Source organism: Salvia miltiorrhiza, chromosome 7 (assembly GCF_028751815.1).
Source record: "Salvia miltiorrhiza cultivar Shanhuang (shh) chromosome 7, IMPLAD_Smil_shh, whole genome shotgun sequence".
In the NCBI taxonomy this organism is placed as follows: domain Eukaryota; kingdom Viridiplantae; phylum Streptophyta; class Magnoliopsida; order Lamiales; family Lamiaceae; genus Salvia; species Salvia miltiorrhiza.
The window spans coordinates 33,845,642-33,867,053 of record NC_080393.1 but is presented as its reverse complement, the minus strand read 5'-3'; the positions used below and the strand labels follow the sequence as shown (position 1 = coordinate 33,867,053).

The 21,412-nt window shown below is 40.1% G+C and overlaps 2 protein-coding genes across 2 annotated transcripts; one reads left to right on the top strand and one right to left on the bottom strand.

Moving 5' to 3' along the window:
- The first annotated feature begins 15,433 nt into the window (after positions 1-15,433).
- LOC130994126 (uncharacterized) lies at positions 15,434-17,092 on the top strand. Its single transcript, XM_057919162.1, has 2 exons — positions 15,434-15,892; positions 15,976-17,092. Exons 1-2 carry the CDS (start codon positions 15,434-15,436, stop codon positions 16,246-16,248), a joined length of 732 nt encoding a protein of 243 aa, XP_057775145.1. The 3' UTR covers positions 16,249-17,092.
- Positions 17,093-17,446: 354 nt separating this feature from the next.
- Positions 17,447-19,665, bottom strand: LOC130996079 (uncharacterized). The gene is made up of 2 exons (XM_057921595.1): positions 18,338-19,665; positions 17,447-18,265 (listed from the first exon to the last, which is right to left on the bottom strand). Exons 1-2 carry the CDS (start codon positions 19,411-19,413, stop codon positions 17,926-17,928), a joined length of 1,416 nt encoding a protein of 471 aa, XP_057777578.1. The 5' UTR covers positions 19,414-19,665; the 3' UTR covers positions 17,447-17,925.
- Positions 19,666-21,412: the final 1,747 nt, after the last annotated feature.

Genomic DNA, 21,412 nt, shown 5'->3' with positions numbered 1-21,412 from the left:
GTATACCGGAATACGTACTATAACGCTTAATCGTTGATTCACTTATGAATACCGAAAGAAAACCGCGAGACGGGAACAATCCCACCCTCTACATTTTAACTCTCAATTCGACTCCCATAAAACATAAATAAAACTCCTATTTATAATAAAACCCTAAATATTTAAAAGGAAACAAAATAACTTAACCAACAAGACAAATCAATAATTAAAGATATAATATATTATACGATTCTATCTTCATCACATTATATGTGTACTAAGGCATATACAGGGGCAAGTTCAGTGGTTTACGTCAACGTTAGAGAGGAATTTTCTTTACCCAATGTAAATGTGAACGTAGCAGGCAGCAGCTCGGCACCCCTACATGACACAATGCCACATTCACCTGAAGGTAAGACAAATGTTTCAGACGAAGAGCCATATGATGAGGAAGCTAATTGTCGTGTTGATTTGCTTCAGAGTCTGCAAACTGAAAATAGCGCTTAGATGCGTCAGCCACCATAGAAAACTTCTCGTCTGACAATCAGGTTAATCGAGAGGATCCCGACAGTGTAGAGCGTATACAGCACAATTGGATTATTCCGATTCCAGAATTTGATAGTGTGCCAACACTAGGATGGGAAGAAGTTCTTATACCAGACATCGGAAGCCTTGTAAAGGGTGCCTTATTTCGGACCAAGAATGAGTTGATTGTTGTAGTGGAAATCTATCACATGGAAAATCGAGTGGAATATGCGACCCAACGTTCTAGCAAGACACGTTTGGTATTCGTTTGCAAACATAGCGAAGATTGTTCGTTTAAGATGCGTGCCATGAGGGGTGAATCAATGTGGATGATTACAAATCTGACGTTGGATCATAGTTGCTATACGGACTTGGATCGAAGGGTTGCAAGACTGGTGACTGCAAAGGTTGCAGCTAGTTATTTTGCTCGTAGATTGGTTGACGAGAGGTGTGTTTTGAGGCCGAAGGAGATGATCGATGAGATGTTTCTATTACATTGGATTAAAATGTTGTATAGCCTTGTTTTGTGAACGCAGAACTTAGCTATAGACATGACATATGGAGACTTCGAAAAGTCATATCAGAGGATCCCGTCATATCTGTACTTTTTGAGGGAGCGTAACCCTGAGACTATATATGACTATCAAACTACTCATGAAGATGTGTTCTTCCACATGTTCGTTGCCCTAGGTCAGTGTATTCGTGTGTTTGCTATTTCTCTCGTTATTTTTAATGATATGAAGCGTTCCGTCTATCCTAAGTAACGTGCTTATGCTAAATTCAAAAAACATTATTATTCTTCATTGTACACGATCGAGTACTCGGTATACATTTTGCACAATTTTAAATTTTACTTATTTTCTTGATATTTGTAATCAAAATTATGTTACATCTAATTATTAATGAATTATACACTTGTGCGAATTATAATCGAACCATCAAATATAATAATAAACTAAATTATCATCCAATCATCAAATATTATAGCCAACCACACATCAATTTAAAATAAAATCAAAATAGTTTAGTTTTTAAACAAAACTTCTAAAAGAGTAGTCTAATCACATGTCAAATGAAATATTCTGCATCCTACAAACCACCTGTACCCAAGAATACAGGCTGCATCAGTGCATCTATTGGTTATCCCTTATGCTCCATGAGGCTACAAACGAGACGATCGACATACATGCAGGAGCATGGACCACAGCTAGTCCCGTCCACTTGCTTGAACTAGTGCCCACTTTCCACTTTCTCCAGTGTCAATATGGATCGCTTCTCTTCATCAAATTTGGCCTTTGTATCCAATAGCCTGCAGCATCCAATAGACGAGGAAATGAATGAGATGAGTGACACACTTCAGTTGTGTGTTCTGCACTAAACCCTTTCGATACTTATCCATTAATGAGTCATATAACTCAACCTTCCATGCACTCAAGTCAATGTGTATAGTTACCTAATGAAATCCAACATTGCAAATTGTAATGACCTACACATTACAAAACACATATTTAGTGAAGACAAAAAGAGAAGAGAATAATTTTTGGCGAGTACTCAATGGAGTACTCGATCACGATTGATCGAGTACTCCATCGAGTAGTGGTCAGCTTTTATTTTTTAGTAATGACACCATAGAGTAAACTTAATCAACTCTAACATAAACACACAAAATTAGACTTATATGAGTGGCATTCATCCACGGAGTCGATGATTTGGGATTCGTGCCAACTACAACATCTTTCAGGCTATCCGGTACTTCCCAATTAAGATAATTATCGGTCTTGAATTTCTCAACCTCAACCTCTAAAGATTGCTAAAAGACAAAAAATTGATAGCAAATTAAAATTAAAATAATTAACAAATAAAATTAGTAATATTTGTGTATATATCACAAACTTACAAAGAAATCAGTAGTAAAAAAAGATCGTCGTAGTTGAACTCACATCACTTTGCAAACCTCTACGAGATTGGATCTTATATCTCATAAATAATACGTAGAGATCAATCGCCTGAGAAACGAAATTATAATATAAGCTTAAAGACCAATAATTTACTATACGATTATGAAAAATTTAAATATTACCTCAGAATCAAACTCCATACTGAAGGACTCTATATTGTCGAAAAATGCCTGTGGAAGGATGCGACCAAGGTCTTTGATTGTCACAGAAGAATCAGGACCCGAAGCTCTGAATTTTCCATAGGCATCTTTGATTCTCTTCACATTCTTTGGAGTAATGGGGGCGAAAGGGCTCCTCAACGTAGCAGAGGGTCTACTCACTCGTTGACCTAAACCAACATCATCTACATGCTCATCTGAAGTTTCTCCAACTTTCTCCTCATAGTCGTCAACATGCTCATCACCCTGAAATAGATGCTCAAGCACTGGTTGCACTGGAGTAATCAATTGTACATGAGACGGGAACTGACGAGGCTGCTCTACAGAAGATGGTGTTTAGCCCTATTTTGTGATGAATCTCTGGGTGTTTACGTGTTATATTGACTTTTATTTTGGTCTCTTTCACTTAAGAGTTGAATGATTTGAGCTTTTGTGCTAATTTTGTTGTCTCAGGATTTTGTGCTCACATTGATTGATATGTGGACAAAAGTAAAGTCAGAATTTAGTTGAATGGTCTGAAGAAGAATCGATGTTCGTCTCGATACGAGTTCGTAGGCGAAAACGGATCTAAAATCCGACTTGAAACGAGGGAGAACGGACCAAAACAAAAACGCTGCGTATTGCAGTCTGCGAAAGGCATACACGGCGGCGCCATATCACGGCGGCCGCCGTCCCACGGCGGCCTCCGTCCCTGGGCGGTCTGCAGTTACGTTTTTGAGTGTTTAAAACCCATTTTTTAGGTTTTTGGAGCCCACTCTCGACCAATCCAGCCTCCAACTCCATTTTTATTGTATTTTCTTAGAGTTTTGATAGGGAGAAACACATTAGAAACTCTCGGATTACGCTAGATCGTTGTTTCCTTTAATCAATTGTAAGTTCTATCTATTGATTTATCGAATTTTACAAGATTTCTTGGTTGCTCTTTTCCTAGATAATTGAATACATTTTGATAATGATATTTAGCATCGATTTATGCTTTGTTAATCTTATTGCCTAGTTAGTATAGTTAGATTGTTGGTTGATTTGTTAGAGTAATACTCCGTTGAAATAATGTTGCTTTTCATTTACATGTTCCTTACGATAAATCATGATTAGTGTTTGCCATAGATTTCCATGCTTGTTTATTTCCCTTGCCTAGATAATTATTGCTTTATGATTTTGGATTTAATTATTGCTTTCTAGATTGTTAGATTAGAACCCTAGTTCTTTACGTTGTCTTATTGCTTCATTTGCCTGCTTCCTATCTTTCGCCTAGATAGATTTATATGCTTTATTTTAATTACGCATTAGTTAATCGGAGAGAGAGTGTCAGACCCAACCTTCTGATTAGAGTGTTTAGGTTTATTTCCTGTTTTCTGTGCGTAGCATGATCAGAGCCCTGTTTAGCCTTCCTTGAGAGACGACTTGGGTTAGCTTATTACACTAGGACGACCTCGTACGATTGCGAGTCAATTCCTTAGGTATTTTGGGTTGAGTCAAATTTTGGCGCCGTTGCCGGGGAAGGCTTTAGGCGTTTGGTTGTGCTACTTTATTTTCCGTGTTTATTTTATTTTTATTTTTGCTCGGTTATTTTCTTTCTCCCACCGGTGCGTTTGATCTGTTTTGTTGAGTGTTGTGTTGCTAGGAAGTTAAAGTCTTAACAGGAATTTGGCATTCTATTTAACAACACTCACCGTGCACGCGAGGTGCTTGAAGCCTAGGAGAGGGTACTGAGTCTCTTTTGTCTAGCGTTGGAGTTGAGAAGATGGCAGGAAGAAATTTGCAGTACATGGGGGATTTTACCCGGCCTTTCATAGAGGCCAAGAACTCAGCTATTGTGCTCCCCACTGCAGTCAGAAATTACAACCTGAAGCCCAATGATTCAAGTCTGCTCCCCCTCTTCTATGGGCTGCCGAATGAAGATGCCCTGCAATTTATCCGGGACTTCTACACCCAAGTGCAAACTTTTCCACTGTTGGAGATCACAGAAGATCAGCTGAAGCTTAAATGTTTCCAGTATGCACTTAAGGATCGGGCAAGGACTTGGCTTCTCTCCTTACCGCCTAGTTCTATCACTACTTGGGGAGAGGCCTGTGAGAAGTTTATGTTGAAGTTCTACCCAAATCACAAGACACAAGAGATTAGAACTCAAATCATGAACTTTGTTCAAGGAGCCGACGAGCCACTTCATGAGGCTTGGGAGAGATTCTAGGAGCTCATCCGCCAGTGCCCGCAACATCAGTTAACCCCAGTGATGTTGATGCAACTCTTTTATGACGGGTTGCTGCAGACTTCTCAATTTATGCTGGATAGCACGGCAGGAGGCAACATTGCCCGGAAGACAGCTGATGAACTCAAGGAGATCTTCAACATACTTGCCGCGAGTTCCCAACAAAAGTCGGTAAGAGGAATGAGGGTTGAAGCTATTGCAGTAGCTCCAAACAATGAGCTTCAGAAGCAAGTAGCGGACTTGATGAGGCAAGTACAACACCTCAGGATGAACCAGATGGAGGCTCCACCCGCTCACGCGCCACCAGCAGAAGGTTGTGGCATATGTGGTGAATATGGCCATGGAGCCAACGAGTGCCATAGGATGGGCGAGCGTACTTATGAAAGAGGAGTAGAAGTCTTTGCTACACAAGGGTATTCGGGTAGGCAACTCCAGGGTCACATGCAAGGACACGGGCAGAGATCTAAATGCTGTCAATTCCAGCAGCCTATGGGTTATCAGAACCAGCAGCAGTTCTACCCACCTCAGCAGCACCAACCTCCAGGCCCCTTATTTGAAGATCAGATGCAAGCTTTCATGCAAGCTAGCAAACAGGCGATGGAGGCTCAGAGTGCTACCATCAAGCGCCTCGAGGCTACAGTTGGGCAACTAACAGGAGCCTTGAATCAGCTGCAGCAACAACAACCAACTGGGAAGTTCCCAGACCAGGACAAACAGCCGCATCAAGCTCATGCAGTGGCGGTAATCAAGAAAAATGCCCCAATAACCATGGGGAAATGGATAAGCAAAATCGTGGAAGCAATCAAGGCTACCCAATGCCCCAGTGAACCACTGCCACCTGTCACTGTTGCACCAGACCAACCACCACCCAAGCAAGGAGATCCAGGTAGCTTTATTTTTTATATTAGCTTAGGTGGGGTCGAAAAGATTTTTGGAATGCTTGATTTGGGCGCGGCATTCAATTTGATGCCGCTTGATATTTTTGAGAAATTGGGTAATAAAGAGCTGAAATGCACGAATATGAAGATAGAGCTAGCTGACGGCTCTATTAGCAGCCCACGAGGCCTTGTTGAGGATGTTGAGGTTGTTGTGAGGGGGATTAGAGTTTTGGCTGATTTTGTTGTCCTTGATGTGGGAAAAGGGATTAAAGGAGAGAATGGGCATCTTGTTTTACTTGGCCGACCTTTTATGGCCACCACCCATACTCGTATTGACGTGAGTACTGGAAATTTGAGTATGGCGGGGAGGTCTGTAACTTTCTCTATTTTTGATAAGAAATCTCCTACTCGTACCCCTTATTGCAAAATTGTTCTTATGTTGAGACTTTTGATGTTTTGGATGAGGACTGTATTGTGCAGGACTTTCTTTATAAGTTACAGGAGGAGGACGAGATTGTGGAAGAATTCCTTGCTAACTTGCAGGATGAGGCTGACATTGAGCAGGAATTTCTGGAAAAACTGCAAGAGGAAGATGATATAGAGCAAGGCTTTCTGTGTGCCTTGCTACTGGAAGAGAAGCTTGATGAGGTTGTGTCACTCGATCTCCTTGGATCTGTGGATAGAAGACCATCTCATGATATGAACATGGAGCGCTCATTTGGAGGACCCGCAGCTGCAATTCACGAAGACGTGTTTACACAGGCACTTAAGCAGCTGACGCTTCAATCGGATTTTGGTTAAGGGTTCCTCTTAGTCGGGCTGGCGACTTAAAAACTAGCGCTGCATGGGAGGTAACCCATGTTTTTCTTGCTTTCCCTTGTTTTCATTTTTTCTTTCGTTTTGTTTGGGTTTGTGTTTCTGTTGTTTGGTGCAGGTGGGTGCGTTGGGGACTGTTTGGTTTATAGATGAAGATTGACAAACATCGTGGGATACTATGGCTCGTCACTTGGATCGATATTCAGGGAAGTTTTTCTATTTCACCCCTCTTTTTGCGAGCACTGAGGACAGTGCTAGATTTTAAGTGTGGGGGGGTGTTTGTTGATCCTATGGGTGCCTTTTTGTTGTGTTTTTGGGCTTTCTTAAGTGGGGCAAATGGTCTCATTTATCTTGATTTTTGTTTGGCTTCAAGTAATAATGCACACTTTGATGATTTGTTCACAAGTAAATTTCATGAATTGTGTTGGCTTGGTTGCTATGTTTGTCTCTCAGGCTATGCATATTCCTCACTTGATGTAAGTTGTTTAATGTTTTGGATGCAACACCCTTATGAGCTATTCTTGACGTGATTTGTCCGGTAGATGCTAGAGGGAGTGTTTTCATTGTGATAGCCTACGATCTTATCCCTTGAGTTTGAATGTTGGTTTGTTGTGAAGTTTTCTATAGCTTTGGGTCTCTGCTCCTCTGACTGTAGTGTTATGAGCATGGAAAACCACGTGAGAACATTTTGGATTACCTCCAAAAGTGTTGATCTCACGAAAGTTGGCCCATCTATTGAGAATGGAATAACATCACCTTGAAAAGAAATATGTATAAAATTATATTTGGTTTGATTGTTTATCATCTTCAAGGAAAATGGGATTTGATTATAAAGGTAATCACATTAGGAAATTCACCTCTAGCAGAGAATCGGGTCTGATCGGATTGAATTGTATCATGTGGTTGTAGCTTCTTAAAATCTTAACAATGAACATCTCGTGAGGAATGTAATGGCTAAGAGACTTTGATTGGTTGGAGATGTGAATGGTGAGGAAGGTTTTCTTGCGAACTATCATTTGGTGTTGTGACTTTACTTGAGGACAAGCAAAGGATCAAGTGTGGGGGGGGGGGTTGTTTAGGCCTATTTTGTGATGAATCTCTGGGTGTTTACGTGTTATATTGACTTTTATTTTGGTCTCTTTCACTTAAGAGTTGAATGATTTGAGCTTTTGTGCTAATTTTGTTGTCTCAGGATTTTGTGCTCACATTGATTGATATGTGGACAAAATTAAAGTCAGAATTTAGTTGAATGGTCTGACGAAGAATCAAAGTTCGTCTCGATACGAGTTCGTAGGCGAAAACGGATCTAAAATCCGACTTGAAACGAGGTAGAACGGACCAAAACAAAAACGCTGCGTATTGCAGTCTGCGAAAGGCATACACGGAGGCGCCGTATCACGGCGGCCGCCGTCCCACGGCGGCCTCCATCCTTGGGCGGTCTGCAGTTACATTTTTTAGGGTTTAAAACCCATATTTTAGGTTTTTGGAGCCCACTCTCGACCAATCCAGCCTCCAACTCCATTTTTACTGTATTTTCTTAGAGTTTTGATAGGGAGAAACACATTAGAAACTCTCGAATTACGCTAGATCGTTGTTTCCTTTAATCAATTGTAAGTTCTATCTATTGATTTATCGAATTTTAGAAGATTTCTTGGTTTCTCTTTTCCTAGATAATTGAATACATTTTGATAATGATATTTAGCATCGATTTATGCTTTGTTAATCTTATTGCCTAGTTAGTATAGTTAGATTGTTGGTTGATTTGTTAGAGTAATACTCCGTTGAAATTATGTTGCTTTTCATTTACATGTTCCTTACGATAAATCATGATTAGTGTTTGCCATAGATTTTCATGCTTGTTTATTTCCCTTGCCTAGATAATTATTGCTTTATGATTTTGGATTTAATTATTGCTTTCTAGATTGTTAGATTAGAACCCTAGTTCTTTACGTTGTCTTATTGCTTCCTTTGCCTGCTTCCTATCTTTCGCCTAGATAGATTTATATGCTTTATTTTAATTACGCATTAGTTAATCAGAGAGAGAGTGTCAGACCCAACCTTCTGATTAGAGTGTTTAGGTTTATTTCCTGTTTTCTGTGCGTAGCATGATCAGAGCCCTGTTTAGCCTTCCTTGAGAGACGACTTGGGTTAGCTTATTACACTAGGACGACCTCGTACGATTGCGAGTCAATCCCTTAGGTGTTTTGGAGATGGAGAGCCATGTTGATGCTCTACCGGAGAAGTGGAGCGATGTGGGTGATCTACAGGAGAAATGGAGCGATGTGGCTGCTCTACTACAGGATAAGTGGATCGATGTGGCAGTGGCTGCTCTACACGAGAAATGGAGTGATGTGGATGTTGTACACGAGAACTGGAACGAATAGGATGATGAATAGGAGATACGTGCCCACTGATCTCCTAGGACTGAGACGAACAGATCTATCACCGGTACAATCGAGCATCTCTTTCAGTCCACTGAGTACTCTATGAGCTGCTCGAGCAATAAGGCCATCATCGGACTCATCGTGCAACATCTTTGCCAATCTCTGGTCGATGTAGTCATGGCAGTCCTTGCCCGAGTCTCGGCACGGAACTCCATGATAATAACAAGTAAGTGTACTATCAATAACCGGCGAGTCCCTCATCCCAACTCTCGGAGAACTATGGTGTTCCCTCATCTCAACTACAGGAGAACTATGACGTTCCTCACTCGAAGGTGGTGGAGAACTACAGGGTCCTCCTCTCTCAAAAGCCGGCGAGTCCTGGCTATCCTGGCTACTATCCATCTCAATTGTTGGTGATCTCTTTCTACGCCGCTTTGGGACATGAGCTGTCCTCTTCTTCGATGCAAGACGTAGAAGATGCGCGAATCTAATATGGAGCATAGCTCCATTTTCTAGGCTCACGTAGTACACCTCCTCTAGCTCTTCAGGGGATGGCTAAAGCAACTCGTACACAATAAGCTACACAATAAAGAGAAAAATATAAAACATATTTATGGAAAAATAAATCAAAATGACATATACATCTTTGTCGAAAAAATATGTGAAATCGCCAGGAGCTTTTCTGGTTGTCCACATCAAAGCACGATGAAGTTTAGGGTGTGGGTCTCATGTGCCACAAGTAGAACCCAATAAGGGAATAGTCTCGTATGACCAGATCTGCAAGGCCCAAACTGGGCCGAAGAAGTGGTACGCCGGTTTCTCGAACACGTTACCCCAGGTTCCGGCCAAGTTCAAATAATGGAGTAACACCTGGTAGGTATAAGACCCCCATGGAAACCAATTCCACTCGTCCAAGTCCTCCACCAAAGTCCATGCCCATGTCACAATAAACACATCGTCTCGACAAAGGAGAAATAAGTAATACATCAACAAGTTCGCCGCTTTAATATAATCTTCTGGATCCTTTCCAAGTTGTTTTGCTTTAAATTTCTCCTTAAGAGTTCTAACTTTTGTGGGTATCTGTAGAAGATACTAGTGGCCGGAATCTGGTGCTCAACGGCGGGATCGAACTCACAAAACCTAAAGTGAAGTCCAGTAATTAGTGTGTAATTTGTTGCTGTAAAACGGATGATACGACTATCGACAACAAACCATGCTTGGTGAGGAGATATATCCCCTCCCTCAATCTGTCGAGATAATAAGTGATGTAGAGCATTGTTGGCGCTAGCGTATATCTCGTGATCACTAAGACACCCAATTGTTCCACCTTTGAATGTTTGTATAGCAGATTTGCCACCAACATCCTTCAATGCGGTTCGTATCTCTTTAAATATTGAAGTCCGTACATAGAGATTAATAGCATGAGTTTCATAAATCAAAGACGGTCTCTTCTACCTATAAGATGCCTGCAATATCAAAATACAAAGATTTAGCATCAATAAATTAAAAATGAAGAAGAATAAACATAAAAACATAATCTGGTCACTACTCGATGGAGTACACGGTGGAGTACACGAGTATTTAATATATTTTTTTTATCTATTTTTAATATTTTTTATTTATATAATTTATTATCAATGTTTATTGTGTAATGTTCGAGTATTTATTGAAATGGATTTGGACCGGCAATAATTATAAAAACTTGTATTTATAAATTTAAAAACTTGTATTTATAAATTTAAGACAGACACAAATAATATAATCATTTAAATTGGATTTGAGACAAGTACAAGAAATAAATTTTAGTTCTAAACAAGTAGTAAAGTCATATGTTAATCATATTGAAACGCATACTCGTAAATATATTATAAATAAATTTGAACATTAATCAACATGCTTATGTGTAACATTAATTTCTCAATTGTTTATTATTTATTATTTACACAAAATCTCCTGTATATCCAGGTGTACCGTACACCTGGGTTAACATGTATCCAGATCCTAACCTGCATGTTAATCCAAACTCACATTCTGACTCAAATCGTGTAAATGACACTGCTTATAATTAATACTATTCAATTATATAAATGATACTGTAACATTATAAAATGTTATAGTGTCATTTTGAATTTTATAATGTTATTTAAAATATTATAGTGTCATTTACAATCTTATAGTGTCAATTACAGGAAGTGTCATTTATATATTTGAATAGTGTCAATTAAATACAGTGTCATTTAAACGCATTGTCATTTGTATAACGAATAGTGTTATTTACACGATTTGAATCAAGATGCGAGTTTAGATCAGAATGCAGGTCATGATCTGAGTACGGGTCAACCCAGGTGTACGATACACCCGAGTGTACCAAGACCACCCCTATTATTTATTATTAATATTTACCCTGTAATGTTCAGAATTTTTTTTAGACGAATAATATGTAACAACTATATTTATTATTTTAAACGGATTTGAGATGAGAACCAATATAGAGTAAAATCACATTAAATTAAGTTTGATATGATATATGTATATAAATTCTAAACGGATGCGATCCTTTTTCAAGTTCATACATATAAACAACGTGTAGTGATTTTCCCGGGACTACACACTAGTATGTGTATACAGTATAATATACATCACATATATAACAATGTATAGCTACAATAATGGGGGTGGAATTAAAAGTACCCACATGCATAATATGTCTATGAAAAATACACACCCCCTTGTAAAAGTACCGAAGAGTGTACTTGATGGTGATGGCTTGCTTGGTTTTTTGTAAAAGTTCTTACACTTTTCTTATACAAGTACAATTGTGTAAGAAAATGTGTAAGATAGGTAGTTAAAAATGCACAAAACCAGATAAATGTGCAATTATTGTAAAGCCACGTGACCTAAAATGCCCTAAGTTTGAAAATAATGAAGATAAGTTTGTGTATAATAAAACAGTAATACGAGGACGTAAAAAATTGTAATTTAAGTATATTTGGAAACAAAAAAAAATTCTGAACCAAATTCATACAATACCCGCCAGTAAACCATAGCCGCTCGCAATAGCCGCCATTGTTTTATCCCGGCGGCTATTGAGAGTGGCTATGATTTACTGGCGGGTACTGTATGCATTAGGTTCATAATTGTTTTGTGATTCCAAATATACTTAAATTACAATTTTTTACGTCCTCGTATTACTGTTTTATTATACACAAACTTATCCTCATTTTGTATTTCTTTTTTTAAAATATATTTTATGAAGTAGAAATACATAATAGGCTTGTATTTTGACAAATTTGGATTATAGTGGGGTAATAAGTCTTAAATTTTTTATTTTATTTTATTTAACATGAATTAATATAGCGTAACACATAAAATAATAGAAAATGTTGGATAAAAAAAAATATAAAATCATATATTATGAAACAATAAAACATTAGGTATTGAGTATCCGAAAGATGTAGCCGCGTGTAAGAAACCCGGAGCGGCTACATCCAGCGGCTACGTTTTACTGGCGGGTTTTTATACCATTTCATTCATAATTGGTTTTTATATCACAATATACATAAATTATATTTATTATCCTTCATATTAATGGTTGTTGTATTTTTTTCAAATTTGAAGACCTAAGTCTAATTCAATTGTGATTGGACAATTCAACCGGCAACTCTAGGATGGGAATCTATAGGCTTTGCAGAAAATTTAATTCACGGGTATTGGAATAGAGCGGGCACGGCTTTTGTGGGATTTCTTTGACCACATTGAAGATTTGATATGGTCGAAAAATTGGGTAGGGCCCATTAACACCATATTTTATGTTAAATTAGGGTGTTGGGGTAGAGAAGCAGCCGCACTATCATCAAAGGAAACAGCTACTTCATTTTTCGTGTGAGAGTGGAAGGAAAAGACGGCAATTGAGAGAGGAAGGCATATACTTCATTCGGTCTTCTTCAAATCCATTCACGCCATGGCTTCTTCTTCAAACCAAGTAAGTATACTACATTTTTAAGTATTATTTGGTATATGTTTGGTGAATACATCGTGTTTATGTTAGATGAGTTTATTTGTTATTTGTTTTGTATATGTTAGATATATTTATATGTTGGGAATCTATATATGTTAGATATATAGTATTGAATTTTGTTTTGTATTTGTAAGAAAATGTTAGATATATATGTTAGTTATACTCCCTTCGTCCCTGAAATGGCTTCCTCTTTGGGGACGGCACGGGTTTTAATGAAAAATTGTAAAGTGTATTGATAGTGGAGAAAAAATGATATAATTATTATTGGAAGTTGTGAAAAGTGTTATAATTAGTATTGAGAGTTGTGAAAAGTGAAAAGTAAGAATAAATAAAGTATTATTAGTGGTGGGGTAGGTGTCCAAAAATGGAAATAAAGAAAGGGGAAGTTATTTGGGGGACGTCCCAAAATGGAAAAAGAGGAAGTTATTTTAGGGACGGAGGGAGTATATGTTTTGTATATGTTAGATACATTTTTTGTATTTGTCGAAAAAGTATTGAATTTATTGAATTTTGATTTAGATATATAGTATTTATTTTTTATTTCGTATATGTTAGAAATTATATGTTTCGAATTTTTATATGTTTTGTATAGTATTGAATTTTGATTTAGATATATAGTATTTGATTTTTATTTCGTATATGTTAGATTTATTTATATGTTTCGTATATGTAAGATATAGTGTAGTTGAGTGTTGTTAGAAGTTGAGTATAGTTTGAGTGTTGTTAGAATTTTTATTTAGTTGAAGCATATTTAGATATATTTAATCGTCTATTTAGATCGTTAGGTTAATTTTACTGTATTACGCATAAAATAATAACGTTTTTTAGGTTATTCAGAATTTAAAAATTTATAAAATATTAATAAAAAAATTTAAATCATAATTAACAACATACTCGCCAGTAATTAATTCAAACCCGGCAGCTACTTCTTAAAAAAATTAATTACTGGCGGTTATTGGTTAATTTTGGTTCTATATTTTTTTAATTATGTTTCTAGTAATTTAATAGTTAATTATGCATTATTATTAGTTGATGTTTGTTAATTCATTATGTTTTGTAAATTGAGTTATTTTTTGTATTGAATAGGTCCCTTATTCGAGGCCCGATACGATCAATCGTCCAACAGTTGAGATCAGTACGTACTACAATTTTAAGTACATGTCGACAGTAGCGGGGAGACTACAAGAAATTGGCAGTTTTGCACTGGAGAATACGTTCAGGCATGGGTGCTTTGGTATGATGTTGGATTGGCAGCCGGGCCACAAGTGCAACACTGCATTGCACCATATTGTCTCTCGTCATCTTAAGATGACGAGAGACGATGAGGATGATGAAATCTGCTTCTACATCAACGGGAGGAAGGTTGACTTTACTCCGAGAGATTTCGCTCTTGTGACAGGATTGGCCTTTGGGGATGATCCTTTTGATACTTTGGCTGAGCACGATCTGAGCAAGGCTGAAACATTTACACGATTTTGCTACGGGCAGCATGTGACAGTGCAGGCGTTGAGCGATATATATTTCGACACGGCGGGTCGAGTGGTGGACCTCGACGGCTGGTTATACCTCCGTGTGGCCCACTTGTTGGTGCTACACGCATTTGTATTAGGAGTGGACGTGCGACGACCCGTGCAGTCCTGGACTTGGGCTTTGGTGGATGATTTGACAGCCTTTTCCAGATTTCCTTGGGGATCGTGCGCGTATAGGTGCTTGAACTACAGGTTGAAGAACACCACAATTAATATTAAAAAAGTCAAGTACCACTTCTACGGTCCTTCTTGGGCCCTATTCGTTTGGGGTCTTGAGGTTATTCCCGGCTTGGCCAAAACCATAGCCATATGCAATGCGGGATTTTACCCTAGATTCAAGAGGTGGACGTTCGTGAAGAGCAAGGCCGATGGGTTACAGAGTTTATTTGAGACAGCGGTAATAATTTAGTTGTTTATTTGTTAATATTATTTTATTTTATGAATATTAATGTTTAACTACATATTTTTTGTTTCTAGGAGAACGGGATATGGGAGATGAGACCCGATGAGTATGAGGCCACGACGCATTACTGGCTATCGGTGGCAGGCGTCAATGCTGATTTAGGGGTTCGAGTACCAAAGCCGGGAGTTTTCGGTCATAGGCAGGCTCGGGCGCGCTACAGTGGTGGGGACCGCAACGAGCCTACTATTGAGCATCAACCACGGCGTCGCAGTGCGAGACAGGATACTGGCAAGCGCCCGAGAGGACAAGTAGTGGACACCTCATCGAGCAGCAGCCATCACGATCAGAGCGGGGGAGATCACCCCGTAGATTCTGGTCGAAGGTCTCACAGTCACAGAGCCCCGAGGCCTAGGCACGAGGATGAGAGTAGAGCTCCTGCACCATCACAGTGGAGCGAGCAGGATTGGCAGCGCATGCAGCACATGATGCGCGAGAGTGAGGGACGGATAAGCGAGGAATGTGGAGGAGAGCCTATTCACGAGGATTAAGAATTGGTTCGAGGAGAAGTTGGATGTTATGCGTTGCCGATGCTCGCATAGCACTGATGTTCATGTGCCCAGACCTGCAACACGATCTCACTCTGAGAGGAGACGCGAGCTCGAGCCCGAGCCCGAGTCCGATCCGGCGCAGCGTACATCCGCAGAGGCCCCATCGCATCACCGATCCCCTGCACACGAGTCTCCTGCACGAGAGGCGGGACATACTACTGGTGATGGCATGCACACCCCGCAGTGGCAGCATGATCCGTTTGGTGGCTCGACTACTTTTGGGGATGTGCAGACTCCGCACATGGGTGTCCACCACTTGCCCCCATTCGGTGAGTCGAGTTCTTATGGTGGGCCACGCTACTCGTGGGCTGAGCAGGGCACTAGTTCAGCATACCCGCTTGAGCCGCCTCGTTCTTCGATGCCGATCCTTAGAGATGCCGGATATTCTCAGGCAGAGATGCACGAGTATTGGAAGCAGTATAGTGGGGTATGTTGTCGTTGCATTAAATTGACAAGTCATTTAAATTATGTCAACATTGTTTAACTTGTGCTGTTTTAAGTGAATTATAGGGAGTTTCTGAGGCAGTAGCTGCTGTTCCCCTAAGTATTTGTGCACCAGAGGTTCCACGTAGAAGCCACCGACAACGGAATCCGTCGGCTGCACTTCGATCACCATACGTGCACAGCGCCGTGCCGAAACCCATCGAGCAACAGTATGTTGACGGGTTTGAGCGTATGATGGAAGCTGGCCGTCGTGGACACTACCAGACGGTGTTAGTGGCAGAGAGCGGGCACCCTCTCCCATATAACTTTTGGACCGGGATGCAAAACACGAGGACTTGACCTCACGACCAATGTTGGTTAATTTCTGAAGCAGTTGTTATCATGTAAGTCTGTTTACTTATTACTAACATTTAAGTACGTGCATGCTGTTGATATGTACATGTTGACGATGAGATCGAGGTTGATCGCGCGTGCTGACTTGATAGACGGTGTTGATCAGATGACCACTATCATATTGGATACAGAATTCTTCGTAAGCATTTAATTAAATATTATGCTGTTATAATCAAATATGCTTTTAATATAATGTTTATTTGCTACAGAAATATTTGGATGATGAATTCAAGGACTTGCTGGCAGCTGCGCGCACTATGTTTCCCTCGAAGGCAGAAGGACGGACTTGTGAGGTCCGACGCTACTTATTCTGTGTGGGTACCGCATCCCAAGAAGATGTATCTGGTGTATGGGCATGGAATCTCTTCGACTCATAACGATTGGATGCATGCCACAACGGTACACATATATATCTACATTATAAATATGTTGGAGTAGTTCATTTTTTATTTTCTCTTCACCAATTGTATTTGCGTGTGCAGCTCATTTTGCCTATATTTGTGCTAGGACGTTACATTACATGCCGAGTGGATTTGCTGAGGGGTTATTGCGACATCTTCGATTCACAGTTGTTCAAGACCCTGGCACAGAAGCGCTTCGATGTGATCGCCACTCTATATCCGCTGCAGTGCCTTTTGGGTAGGCTGCTTGACGTGGCCAAGTGGTTCGAAAGGACACAGATTGTCCAAAACCCGTTGGAAAACCTCTCATGGTGAAAGTTGACAATCCGCTATGCCGAGGAAGAATGAGCAGTTTCAGCAGCCAAATCAATGCAGCTCCGGTGTTTATGCGTGCATGTATGTAGAGCGTATGATATCAGGCTCGCCGAGCCTTGTGTGGGGCAATGGTCACGCCGCCGACTATAGGCGCAAGATAGGCAGTAGCATCTACGAGTTTTGCATCCCCCCGGATCAATAGATTATGTATTTCTACTTTTCAGTGATAATTATGCACATTGACGTTTTGATTAGATGTTGGAGTATCTTTTTTAGTATGTTTCTATTAGTTTCCAATTGCATCCTACATAAAATTATGAAATAAGATAAAATATACAAGTACCCGCCAGTAAATACGTAGCCGCTATCAGTAGCCTCTTGCAAAAATGTCAGCGGCTACTGACAGCGGGTAATGAATTTCTGGCGGGTACTTGGATATTTCATCTTATTTTATAGTTTAATGCATAACCAAACTATCTCAGGTTATGTTATGTTATTTACTTAACTTTTATATAAAACATTGTTCACTTCTCCAAAGTCTCATTCATAATTTCAACTCATAATTGTTAAGACATGTTCATGTTGGTCATTACTAAATGCGTGTGTTTTCTGCTTCAAATATTTCAAATCAAACAGCCTAACAGCTTCTAAAACATCAAAAGAATGCTAAAATTTGCAGTAGCCGCCATAAAATGATTACCCGCGCCCAGTAGCCGCGGAATTTTTTTCTGGGCGGCTACTGATGCTAAAAAATGAATTTATGGCGGTTACTAAAAATTTTGTTGTTTTTGGTAGTTCATAGATATTATGCAAGTGATATCGCATCGAAAAATATTGAATCCAATGCTGCCAACTTCAGCACATCAATTACTGGAATGAAAAAACATCAGTACCCATCGAAATTAAACTACTGCTCCCATTCCGTACCCTTGCATGCTCTACGTGTGTGGCCAGGCGAGCCACATAGACCACGACTTTTGGGTGCTCGTTTTTTTCGACTACTTGATGCATCCGCTGTAGTAGTCCTCTGCGTCGGCCTCTCACCAGCTGAAGGAATTCTAGATTCTCTTGGTCGACCAGCTTGTCGCCGAGAAAGATTTGGCAAAACAATATCAGTTGCAATTTCAAACGGAATTTCCCAATGCTCTAAGGGAGGCAAGTGATTTACTGAACCGGAGTATGTTTGAACCAGTGAACTCCGCTTGTAGTAATCTTTGACGTAATCTTCCACTGGCTCGTTCGCCTCACTGCGAAAAGAATGATTATATTTAGCTGGCATCTAATAACTGTAATTTTATAATAAAATAAATTTAGCATACGTAATGGCTGCGATCGCATGAGAACACGGCATGCCGTCCAGGTTGAATTCATTGCATTCACAGCTTCGCGTTTGAAGGTCAACCATGAAGCGACGATCACCAGCACGAACCCTGTATTTTCTCTCGGAGGTCCTCTTCGCAGTGTAACGACGACTCTTTGAAATCTCCGCACTTATCTCTTGTGTTGCCTCTAGAGTAAGAAGATCCTCGCTTTCTTCCGCAGACGCAAGTCTGTCATTGAACCACTGCTCCAGAACCATCCTGATTGCCTCCAGCATGGAGCATATAGGCAAGCGTCTGGCCCACAACAAACGGGCATTCAAAGCCTCGGCAGCATTAGATGTAAGAAAACTATAACGGGTCACCGGACATTGTGATCGTGCCCACTTTTCAGGGCCTACGCGCATCAACTTCCCGTACGCCGCCGGCTTCAATTGAGCCATAGCCGACATTGCACGTGAAAATTCGGAGTCCTCGTAGGTGTATGCAGCCTGGCGGAAAAGCTCAACAACAGCTTGCCCGTAGCCCTTAATTTTGTTCTGCAAGTGGTAGTAGCAAAGACCATGAGTAGCATTTGGTAACTCGCTCTTCACAGCATTTGCAATGGAGACATGCGCATCAGAGACAACTAGTAAGTTGTCGGGCTGCCCGAAAGTTTGTCTCACATGTGACAGGAACCACTTCCATGACTCATCATTCTCGATCGGCCCGACACCGAATGCCAACGAAAAAACTTGCTCATTTCCATCTTTTGTCACGGCGATGAACAAAATACCATTGTTCTTCCCCTTCAAGTGTGTACCGTCGAGCACAATCACTGGTCGAAGAGAAAAGAAGAAAGGTGAGGTGGAAGCCGCAAGAGCAACAAACAGATGTTTGAACCGGTTGTTTTCGTCTACTTCCAAACCCGTCAAGGTGCCTGGATTCGCTTGCCTTAGGGCATACAAATATTTTGGCAGAAGAAGGAACGAATCATCAATTCGACCGTATATCTTCTCTAATAAGCTGAGATTTCTTGCACGCAGCGCGACATCATATTTGATTCTGACTCCAAATTCACGTAACAACTCCGCCATAATAGATTTCGGCTTAATGACCTCTCCATCATCGCGTATTCTTTTTTCCACATAAGCTGCAACCACATTCGAGTGTACCTTTATTCGTTTCAAAATGCCCAATTCCCCTTGGCAAGAGTGCTCTTTAAACTTATGCACTCCTCACATCCCTCCACCGTGACAAGATGCACGCACATCAAACTTGCACTTATCAGAGTGCTTGCACTTGTAATAGAGGCGTCCCTGATCTGAGCGTCCAACTTTTGCCTCAGCCCCTTGCTTCATATTCCAGAAGCCAACAACAAGGACCAATTCTTCTTTACTGTTGTAAAAAGAGTTCTTCCCCAAATCAGCAACTCTGGACAGGTCACTCTCGTGAGCAACGAGCGAAGTCGTGGCCTCCACTGGAATCAACGGAACTATCTAATTAGATAGATCACCGGTCGAGTTCATCGGATTTTCGTGATGGGTTCTACTTTGTCGGATCCAACCTGCTCGTTTGGTCGCCGAGAACTCTATCAGATCATCGTCTAATAAATCCTCAGAGGCGGCAGAATCTGTGCCCGACTCGTTCGTTGGATCATATTCTTCGTCTTCTTCATCAAAATCGTCATCAGGTTCTTCGACTTCGTTTTCAGGTTGTACGGCTTCATCCGTCCGCACCTGGTTGAATCTCCCGCATATTTCATTCAGATTCCATGCGGATTCGTCCAACGGTTGCCCATCCCATGAAAAGTATTATGTTGGAGGCGCGCTCTCGCGACCATGATACGACGTCTCATACTGACTAGATTGTGCTTCATCATCTCCGTATCCCGAAGCCTGGCAAAATCAAAAGTAGGGATGTACGCTTCTTCGATCGGGTCGTTGTTGTGCTCAACGTACACCATGGGATATTCGGCAGTTGCCAACAAGCCTTGCACATCATCGTCGTCAGTCAAGCCACATTTCGTCTCCCTTCCAAATCGATTGGTCGCCAAATAATACAATTGATAGTTCTGGCTCAACGAATGCGTTGTCATTATATTGTTGATGCTGTATATCAGGCTCGCAACAGTTTTATTTAAGAGGGGAAGGACCTCCGTAGCCCCGCCAACATAGTATATACCATCGACGACTCCGTTGTATCTCACATATATGTATCTCATGAATTCCATCTATAAAACCACATAAAATATAGTATTAAAATACGCTTAAAAAGTTAAAAACATCACAATAAGCACAAAAAATGAAGTGCCGCCAGAATCTTGTTAGCCGTCGCCAGTAGCCGCTGACCTTGTGGGGTCGGCGGCTATTGTCGTCGGATAATGAGATTCTGGCGGCTACTTCATTTTTCGTGTTCAAAACATACAATTATATTAGAAACAAGTTTAATATTTCCCTAAAATGCTTGTAAATTTCAGATAATAAATAAATTCATTAAAATAACGTAAAACATGCTCTCAACGTTAAAAACAACATACGATTAAACATGCAAACTATAATTTATACAAACAATACAGGAGAATCGCCTTTTCAGGCTGAAATTCAACACAAATTGCATGCTCTCGCACAAAACCACTCAAATCTTTAGGGTATATATTCTTAAATTTCTTTTCCGAAATTCAGGGTGAGTATTTCAATTTGTGTTTTGCTCATTCACAAATGCAGCCTTATAAGGACTAAACTTAATTCCTTAGTACAAGTTCACATGAAGTGTAGTGTTCATTCAGTACAATTCAATCTATTATTGCATGTCACCTCACGCATGCATAAAATGAGCATTAATGCCCCACTACAACCAAAATTTTTGCAGAGTCACCTTCTCAGTATGTACTTTTAATTTTTTACTAAAAAAATAGTAACAAAAAAAAACAACAAATACAAAAGAGGAATGCGTATGTTATATTGAAACATTCATAACAAGCCGAAAAATTAAAACATTATACATATTTTGACACAAAATAATATTTTCTGCCTAACAGACCCAATACCCGCCAGAAAAGCGTTCAACGGAGCCAGTAGCCGCCCTCTTTTTTTT

What these genes read in the sequence shown, in the direction of transcription:
- LOC130994126 (XM_057919162.1), top strand. Translation starts at nt 15,434, where the DNA reads ATGCGTTGCCGATGCTCGCATAGCACTGATGTTCATGTGCCCAGACCT. An exon ending in ATTGGAAGCAGTATAGTGGG is followed by an intron (nt 15,893 to 15,975) that starts GTATGTTGTCGT and finishes AGTGAATTATAG; the next exon opens with GGAGTTTCTGAGGCAGTAGC.
- LOC130996079 (XM_057921595.1), bottom strand. Translation starts at nt 19,413, where the DNA reads ATGGCGGAGTTGTTACGTGAATTTGGAGTCAGAATCAAATATGATGTC. An exon ending in CATGCGATCGCAGCCATTAC is followed by an intron (nt 18,266 to 18,337) that starts GTATGCTAAATT and finishes TTCTTTTCGCAG; the next exon opens with TGAGGCGAACGAGCCAGTGG.